This window comes from Beta vulgaris, chromosome 9 (assembly GCF_026745355.1).
Source record: "Beta vulgaris subsp. vulgaris cultivar EL10 chromosome 9, EL10.2, whole genome shotgun sequence".
NCBI classification, from domain to species: domain Eukaryota; kingdom Viridiplantae; phylum Streptophyta; class Magnoliopsida; order Caryophyllales; family Amaranthaceae; genus Beta; species Beta vulgaris.
Genome location: NC_079210.1, coordinates 53,045,856 through 53,056,188, shown reverse-complemented (window position 1 = coordinate 53,056,188; position 10,333 = coordinate 53,045,856). Strand labels below are relative to the sequence as shown.

Here is a 10,333-nt window from a genome sequence, read left to right as displayed (position 1 = left end):
AATTGAATTGAAAATAAGTTGGGGAGAACAGACCCTTATTGTCACTTGCAATAATTGAGCTAAAGCATTTTTCTTAAGGGTATATTTTCACTTTATTATTATACGAATTTTTCTAACCTATGCCACAAAGTATATGTTAAGAATTCTAAGATAGTATTGAAAAATATATACAATACAATAAGATTCTACCTGTGGATAACAAATAAGGATAGATACTCAAGATAGAGATAATTATGTAATTTTTTTTAGTCTGGTTACATTTTGAAATGTAAACTTTTGTATAATGATATATTATATAAAATTTTTGATATTCTTACCCCATGACTTGTAGCATAGGTTAGAAAAATCCTATTTATAATTACCGTTCTATAATAATTTGAGAAATAATTAGCCATAATTGTTGTCGAACTTTGACTACATATATTATAAATTAAAGTCAAACGCATTATTTGATTGACCAGTTACCAATAAGGTTAGTAGGTTACTCTATTTATAATTTCCAACATAGCTTCTTCATCTTCATGAAGAAACTTGATAATAGTGTGTATGTATTAATCTAGTATTTCCTCTGTTTCAAAATATAAGGCACACACAATATTTGAGGTCGAACTTTAACCACTAATTACTCTCAATTTATGTTAATAAAAAAACTTAAAAAATAATGTTATTATAGTATTTTCCAAGACTGATCCAAAGGTATAATTTTTATAATTTTTATTTATCATATTATGAGAGATATTTGTGGTCAAAGTAAATTTTCGTAAACGTAAATGTCTTATATTTTGAAACGGAGGAAGTAATGTTTAATCTCTTAGACATACTTCAATATCCTTATTACCCATTGGAACAAAAGAAAGAACTCTAAAAATAACTCAAAACTTCACAATGTCTGTAACAAGTTAGCTATTTTGATTGGGAGGATGGAATTTGATTATAAGATAGAAAATGTATTTTCTCTATATGGAGTAATTAATTTTTGCAAATTACGTTTTAGAAAATTAAAATACAAGTATGATATATTCTCAACGTGTATCTGCACACATAAAAGAGTATGACCATATTATAAACCCAAAAGAGTTAGTATTTCCTAAAATCAATTGACAATAAGTGAGGTAGTTCAATAGACTCGTACGTTAGGTCCTCTACTTTTGGATTTATTCTAAGTCCAGTTTCAGTTCAGTTTAAACACTCTCTCGTGCTCAATTTTCTCACAGTTCAATGCAGTTCAATTTCAGTTTAGTTTAGTTTCTCTCACTGCGGAAGAATTGAGCCTTAATTATGCGTCATTTTTCTCAACGTGTGAGAAGTTCACGTATGAGTTTCCCGTTAACAATCCTTCACGCATGTGAACCTATATTCTATAACAATATGGATAACTCATAACATCCTTGTTCGACAATCTTTTGAACTTCGTATTGATACATAATATATATAAATGGTAAATGATATTGCACACACAAAAATTTTGTTGGAAGGGATTTTGATTTGATCATATATGTAAATTTAGTTTGTTTACATCCTAAAACCAATTGACGGTAAGTTGTTCAATCCACCATACTTGTATTTTAGTTATTCCTCCTCCTTTATCATAAGACATAATCACATATGAGTTTTCCTTTAACAAAAAAAAAAAGAAAAAAAGCAATAAACTCTTTGTAGTATCTTTACTTTCCCTTCCTCCCAAATCATGAAAGTTTGATGATAAGACAATTAATGAGATATTTATTTCATTATTATTCCTCTATTATTAACCAATCACATCAAGGAAGATCTTGTTAAGAATACTAGCTACTATATAAAGGTGTTGTTTTTTCACCTCAATGCTCCTTAATTTATCAGAATTTATTAGTTTATTTCATAGAATGTTAGAATTTTTTCAACTAAATTAATCAAACTTATAACTAAACCTATCTAAAATTATTTAAGGTTAACTTAACTTACGGTTAGAGAATTTTGAAGAAACGCAGTAAAATTCGTTATTTGTTTATTTACATTATATAAGTACACAAAAAACATATAATGATCACATCCCCCCAAAAAAAAAAGAATAAAAATGTAATGATACATTCACGCATATTGCACGTGATCCCCCTTGCTTTGATCACTAACATGGAGAACCTTGGGTGAACCAACTGCCCATATTCCAACCTAGGAATAATTATCTTTAAAAAAATTAATTAATAATATGATTATATTATATTAATTAGTGTAACACTAAACTTATGAAGAACATTTAGAGTGGACCCCGTGGGAAGACAGCATATTGTCTAGGATCAGGTAGACAAAATTTATGACCCCCAAATGCAAAGATTAGTCCCTTACTACAACTACTTTTAAGTTGTTTTACTATAACTATATAAGTGCTAATTAAATCAAATTTAGTGTACAAATTAGCAATAGTAATTTCTAGGGTTGATAATATATCCCTTTTACTTAGGCATATTGTCGACATTGTGTTCTGTTTTAAAGAGAAGCATATCCCCCCCCCCCCCAACTCATTCCCTTCTAATATATAGCTTCTAATTATTTTATTTTATTTTGATAAAAGACGCTTCTAAATTCAAGGTCGAAATTCTCTTGTATGTAAAGATTACGGGTGGCATGATGCGAGTCGAGTTCGAGTTTGAATTAGTTCGACTTGTTAGCATTTCGAGTCGGTTTTTGGCCGAGTTTTGACTGAGCATTGACCAAGTCGAGCTTTGACCGAGTAGATTTCGAGTAACTTGCAAGTGTCTCATGTTACAAGCAAAAATAAGGTATAGAAAAATGTTGAATTTAAGTATTTTGCTATTGATAATTGGGTATTCGAGTTTCTCACAAGTTTTCGAGTCGAGTATCGAGTTGTTTAACTCGACTCACCAACATCTCGATTCGAGATTGAGTTCAATTCGAGCTCACTCGAGTCGAGCTTTGACCGAGTCAAACTCGAGTAGCTAACGAGTTGTCTCATCTCATTGCCACCCCTAAATAAATGGACTATAATAATATTATAATATATTTATTATATATTCGGATATAAAAGTTATTCTTCTTTACATTGATGCATGCTCTGTATATGGACACATGAATACATATATGTGATAGGGTAATTGTACAAGAACATTATATTTTGTAATGTATTATAATATTATTATATGAACATTATTATTGAAATTTTAAGACAAAATTAATTTAATTAGAGGATTTTTCTATACTGTAGTCATCACATAGCTTTGAAACTATAAATAAATATTTTACCTTCTAAATAATATTAAGAGAATACTTTAAGAAAAGTAGATTATCCAAAACAATTTAAATGGAAAACCCTTCGTACCCACCACGGTGTATCTCTAAGCTCACTGAAATCCAAGCAGAGGAACAAATCATATTTATTTCCAAACAAACCATAAATATTAATTTCTATTGGCTGGCTAATCTAGGAGCTCTCTTCCTCTTTACTCTTGATAATCCCAAAGATTAATTAATTATAGTATTAATTGACCAATCAGATTAGGATATTAAAGTGAGTGCGAAATTTTCCTTGGAGTAAGTGTGTAATAGTTAAGGTTATTTACTCCTAATAACACATACATAGGGCCACCGTCCCTTCATTGCTTGAGTAAACGAATATCTGTACCAAGATTCTCTACTTCTACCATTCGCTTAATCATATCTTTTCCTCAACCTTTTTTTTTTTTGTGGTAATATGATACTACAAGTATTAATTAGACCAGTTTTTTTTCAATTTATGATTTGGGTAATTTCAATAGAAGACAATATAAATTAGGCAAGTATTACTATCATATACTTTTTATATGGGAGCTGATTAAGTTCCATACCGGTCTGAATATTCCAATAGGCGCAGAGTCCTACTTGAACAAGGACTTTCACCGACCCCCTATAAATACCCCGTTGATCTGAGTCATAAGGTACATTGACAAACACAATCATACTCTACTTGAGAGCTACCGATTTTACCATTGCTGACTTAGGCATGGGAGGGGCGTTCCTCGGATCAACCCCCGAGGCTAATTCACGTGTTTTCTCTTGCAGGAAGTCAAGCTGGCTTACGTACAAAGGACATACCGGTTCACACTCTACCATTTATTCCATACCGGAACACTTTTCTTTGTTCTTAAAGTTCTACTCGGTTACTCTAGATACATACTTTAAGGCAAATTGGATAGATTAGAATTTATTAAAAGAGATGGTTTAATTTTGACATAAAAGTAGACCTAGTTATTAAATGGATTAAACTAGTCACCGAAAGAAATAAACTAGTCACTATTAGGCTTATTCTCTTTTTAATATTGGACTTACCATTGCCTAATTTAAATTTAAAAATATGTGGTCTCTTACAAGACAAACTCTTGGATAGATAGTGGAAAAAGTAGGTTCATTTAGTTTCTTTACTTTTTTTTGTTAATGAGAAGAGATAGTGTGGGCCAAAGATGATTAAATTATTGTATATCTTTTGCCAAATGAGCAATAAAGCCTAGTGAGTAGAACTTTAAATAACGGATGAAAAAGGAAAGCGGCTAGAACTTTGAAAAATAGAGGAACTAATTATCAATTTTTTTTTTCATATATATGATGGAAACGTATATACATATATAAATAATAATTACTCTAACTTTCAAAAAACAATGCAACATTATTCCTTAGTGATGATATAAATATATTACAAAAAGAATGAAAAATATAGTAGAGGTAAAAAGAACTTAGATTTCTCCAATCATGATTCATGAACACCTTATTGAACAAGTACTCCATCATATCAAAAAAGAAAAAAAAATTGAGACATATCCCTACAAAAAAAAAAAAAAGTATAAGTACATTTAATGATATTATTGAATTAAACATGAAACATGAAAAGGTCAACTTAGTTGAAATCAAGTGAAAAATAAGTTGAAGAAAGTTTTAAGGCCTTTCAAGGTGCCTAGGTTCGGCTTCTACATTTGCTTCATTTTCTATTAAGATTTATTCTCCTTCCTTAATTCGTTCTCCTAATCCCGAAGCAGTACTAATTGTTTGCTGAAGAGTGAGGCCTCTTCACAGAGTTCACACATGGAAACCTGTGCTGTGACTCTATGCTATTAATACACAAACTATTGCGATGATATTTTGAAATAATAACGGCAAAATTACTCTTACATTTTTCAAAATAAATACGACATGTAATACTAGCTACTCTTACATAAATATATAAAATTATACAAATAAAGTAGGGTTTTCTGATTATACTCTTGTGTTACGGCAAAACTCCCAAGCTTACCTTTTGTATATCTTTATATTTTGTAGAATCTATACGATACTCTCAAGCTTATCGTTTATATATATTGCATAATTCCCCCGCTGTTAATTATACGTCATCAATTTCGTTTACTGCTTGCTTGTAATCTAGTGAAACTCAATGTTGTTATTGACACATAACCAGCCACGAGGCTATTGTAATTAGTTAGCGTACGTCAGAGGATATTACATGGAATTTCAAACTGGTTTGAGTAAAACGTAGTAAATTGAAAAAATACAAGGGTATTATAGGGTAGAAACATCAGCTAAAATTTTAAAATCTCAATGTTGTAATTTTATTGATTAATTATATTTTTAAAAAAGTAAGTGTTGAAATGTATAGAAAAACAATTACAATTTATAATGTGAAAATATTTAGCAACTTAAGTAACTAGACCAAAAATGAATTTCACCCTAGCCTCCCCTTTCTTTTTCTTTCTCTCAAACCTTAGCCTATCCTACTCCTTCTTCATCAATTAGGGGTTGCCATGGATGTTTTCATCCATGGTACGATAAGCCCTTTTTCCCCTTTTATTTCCAGTTTTTAATTTATTTTCTTGTTTTGTTCAATAAATTAGTATCTTTTTATGAGATTTTCTCAAACTCTGTTCTGGGGTTTTTAGTTTCTGTTTTGGAAATCTCCTTCTCCCCTATGGGAGTTGTGAGTATGGTTCTTTTGTTTTTATGTATGAGAAATTATTCTCATTGGTTGAAGTTCGAGACTCAACATGAAGGTATTAGAATCTCAGATGCGGTCAACCTGATTCGATCAAGAATGTTCTTCCCAAACTATATCAGAATGATAGACTTCCTCATCAATAGCTGCTTGATTCAGCAAATACAAGAGGGTTGTGCTGTATTGTTCGATCTGGTTCATTGTAGTTTCTTCGAAGACGAATTTGATTTAGTCTTGTTTAATTGTATCTTGTTTTACTTCAATAACTATTGTAGATGCCGTTTGGCCTTCAATTAATGAAATTTCTCTTTCAAAAAAAAAAAGTAACTAGACCAAAAAAGTTATATTAAAGTAATCAATTATCTATCAGTTTTAATAGTTACCTTATCAATTTAAAGTAACATATCATTTTCAGCTCATTTTCTGCTAGTGTTTCCGAATATAGCGAAAGGTTGCTGAGATGATGTTATATATCAATCTTTCAAACCACAACAATGTATGATGAAAATTCTCCCAAAATTAATATTTACTAAATCTGGCCTAATATGCTATTATATTATGGTTTACAATTGTTCCCCTCAAAAAAAAAAATTTATGGTTTACAATTGAATGTTCTAATACGTTATGAATTAATTAAATTGGTATTTCAAGTGATATGAGTACAATAAAATGTCAAACCTTAACATTTTCATAAGTATATCTTATTAAAACTTGAATGTAGGATTATTGGCGAAACCATATTTTTATAATTTATCCCTTTCATAGTTAATTGATTTACCGTAGTCGGCATATGCTTGCACAACTTAAAAGTCAAAACTGGGACAACAACATGTGATTTCAAGTTCTGTAAGTACCCCTTCCCCCTCCCTACGGAACCTTTTCTTTTTGTGCCTTGTTACTCAATTTCTAGACTTAGAATCCAAGCTATATATTGTTACTTTTCATGGCAACCAATTATAATAGGCAGAGTATTAATATAGCAAGAATGATAACTGTTGCATACATAAAGGTATAATACAAAATCTCATCTAAAACCATCTTATATCACTTTTATGATAAGACGAGGTAACTTGGTATCTTAAAAAGAATAACTTATAATAAATTGGTAGTTTTCATGGCAATCACTTGTCTTATAGTGACCTAAAGTAACTCGTTTAAGTGTTTAACTTAGAAAATGGTTCTTTTAGGGTGAAATGTAAGATTTTCTTATGATAGTTATATTTTAAGGCGGTTTTACACAATAATTAATAAAGGAATACTCCCTCTTAATTAGTTTCTACAAGTGTTAAGTAGACAAGGTTTACAATAATTTATTGTAAACCCAGATTTGTTCTATCATACAAAACTGACCATATATAACCGAGAAAATTGACTAATATATAAAAAATTTGACTATATCATACATTACTTGTTATCATGTACCAGGTCCATTCAAGTTTATAAACCTCCTAATATTGATTATTGTAGTCAAATGATGTAATTTGATTGGTTTCAACATATAATTATACTATATCAACATTTATAATTCCTACTAATTAATACTCTGTTGAAAATATCAAAAATCACAAATATGCATCAGAGACCATACGAAAGTGAATAGGCAATACCACTTATCATCCTATGTTCCTAAACCATATTACTCGTCCACATCGAGAATTTTTAAATATAAAAGTTGTACATATGATTTTAACAAAGCTCAATTTATCAAAATTGGAGAAATATTTAGCTTAGCTTCAATTACAAAAATTAACATTATCATTTGCCAAATTGGGCAAAAAGATGACACAATTACTATGAAAAGTAGAAAAATAAAGACTAATACAACCATTATTAGAGTTCTATTGTTCTATAGTCTCTAGCAACAATGAGAATTTTCCTCATTCCTCTTGTCTCGCCACTAATTAGCTCTACTTTTCTCCTTATTTTCCCGCATTGAAAAAGAAATAAAGAAAAAGGGGACAAGGATATACTAACAAGAAATTACCATTTAAACTTAATTAACTCTACTTTTAATTATTTTTTTCAAGTGGTAAAATTCTCTGAATTATCTAAAAATGTCAAAAAAAATTGAAGGAAACAAGAAATTTTCATTCTAAGAATCAAAAATTACTACACTAATTAGAATGAAACCACCACATTAGAGTGATTACCGAGATAATGAATAATGTTTTACTATCATATCATTTGCCGGTAATCACTTCCGCCCAAATGATGATGGTGTAGGAAATAATCCTCTCCTCCACCACCCATAATCATATGATGATCACCACCATTGATAAATTGTTGTTGTTGATGATGTTGTTGATGATGATTATGATTATGATGATGTCTTTGCACCTCCTTCTGTCTTCTTAGCTCCATGACTTTCCTATGAGAGTTGGAGTGCTTGGCCGACACGAATGTCGGGCTCGCTGCGGGCCGGTACTCGGGTACAAGCCGGCCCGACTTGAACCGGACCCCGCAAGCGTTGCATAGCGTCTTCGGGCCCATAGGCCCGGTCCTCCATTGCGGCGTCTTCTCGGCGCCGCAATGCAGGCACCTCCTCACCTCCCCGGGAACCCCCTCGGGGCCCCCGCTATCCCTCCTCTTACCCGAGGAGGACGGCGGGTGCTTCTTCGTGCCTGACGGGCTCATGTCGGCCTCCGAGGACGAAGTTGCCGGGGAGGGTGCCGACACCATTAGCAGCCGGGTGGACCAGTCGCACGGGGCCACCCGGGACCTCTTGCTCCTAGCCTTCCCCGGTACCACCCCCGCCGCACCCGGGTTCGGGCCGGGTCGAACCGGGCCGGGCTGCTGCGGGCCCGCGGGGAAGTATTGGAGTTTGTGCAAGTCGTCGGTTGAGAAGGATTCCTCCACGAAATTCGAGAGCCATTCCAACTCCGCCACATCTTCATACTGTTTTGTTCACAAAAACAATAGAAAAAAAAAATTCAATTCAACTTTTCCACAATATTTGGAATAAAATTAACCCAAGTAAAAAAAAATAAAATAAAATCATCATCTAGTAATTCTTTTCACTTCCAATTTTGTCACACTTATCACTTCAACAATTTCTTACAATAATCCATGTTAGTCGATCCTAAATCATTTTAATGCCGACAAAAAATAGTAAAAACTAGCATAATGTATACTCAAGTAATAAGTACATTTTAAACAAAACCAAACAATAATATAGTAGAAAAATGTAACATACCGGAACACAGAGGTCGGCGCCGGAAAAATAGGAGTCAGGAAAAGAAGGAGCGCATGAAACAGATGAATTACAGCTATCAGACGCAGGAGTAAACGTCGAAGAATCAGTTGAATTACCGGTAACATTGTCGAAGAAAGCGTCGGTCATCATTTCATCAACACCATTAGATAAGTCTAATAAATCCTCCACGAAGAAATCCGGTGCCTCCATTATTATTATTATTATTAACCGTCGCAAAAAACACTAACTTTATAACCAATTGAAATATATAGATGTATGAATTTGGTTGTTTTTGATAGAAATGTTGATTAGTAGTAAGAGAGAGAATGAATGAAAGAGAGGTGGTATTGAGAGAAAAAGAGTTGTGGAATGTATGTGGATGGTGAAAGTATGATGGAAGAGTGTTTGGATTTTGAGGGTGTTAAAAAGAGGGTTCCTAAATTATGTTTTTTTTGTTTTTATTTTTTTTGTGTTTATAAATATTAGTATTTTTATGTGAAACATCTTTACCTGGCTAAGTGTAAGGTGTAGTATACTAGTACATTAATTTAATGTTAGATTAAACTGTCTACAGTTGTTTATGTTTGATTTTTAGGGGGTGGGTTGAAGGTCACTTTTCAATTTTTGTCTGGGGTCCTTTGCTTTCATTTTTTTACTACTTAGTTACTTACCATTTTTTGTTTTTACTAGTTGTTGCTCCGTACGCCTATGCATATGGCGCTCTAAAATAGTGTAATTGTGATATTTGTACTCCGTTAGCTTTAAGTGGTGAAATATCTATTTAGCACGTATTTTAAAAAGACGTTGAGTACACACGTATTAATTGTATTTGTATAAAATGGAGGGTTGAGATTGCGCATTGCAAATAAATAGTGAATTACATATTTTTGTGACTCATAACACTATTGAAAGGAATAGTGTATTATCTCCAACTTTTAAATGGTCTAAGATATGAGGAATTACTATTTTAACCTTAATTTGGTTTTACTTCTTCAGTTGGATTGATTGGTATATTCTTTTACCACCGCATATGTTAGTTGTGGATTATGAACATTACGCTAATTTCTCCTTTTAATTTGTTGGAGAATAAGTTTTTCATTTTTTTATTGTTATTTATCCGTTAAATTTTTTTATTTTTTTTCTAGAAAAAAAAACTTTGTAAGTTGTGATGATTAAATTGGGTGTCACTTGTG

The 10,333-nt window shown here is 31.9% G+C and overlaps 1 protein-coding gene across 1 annotated transcript; it reads right to left on the bottom strand.

Annotated features, from left to right (window-relative positions):
- Positions 1-7,674: 7,674 nt before the first annotated feature.
- On the bottom strand, positions 7,675-10,333 carry LOC104904754 (GATA transcription factor 12). Its single transcript, XM_010693124.4, has 2 exons — positions 9,141-10,333; positions 7,675-8,842 (listed from the first exon to the last, which is right to left on the bottom strand). The coding sequence occupies exons 1-2, from the start codon at positions 9,348-9,350 to the stop codon at positions 8,123-8,125; spliced, it is 930 nt and encodes a 309-aa protein (XP_010691426.1). The 5' UTR covers positions 9,351-10,333; the 3' UTR covers positions 7,675-8,122.

What these genes read in the sequence shown, in the direction of transcription:
- LOC104904754 (XM_010693124.4), bottom strand. Translation starts at nt 9,350, where the DNA reads ATGGAGGCACCGGATTTCTTCGTGGAGGATTTATTAGACTTATCTAAT. An exon ending in GCGCCGACCTCTGTGTTCCG is followed by an intron (nt 8,843 to 9,140) that starts GTATGTTACATT and finishes TGAACAAAACAG; the next exon opens with TATGAAGATGTGGCGGAGTT.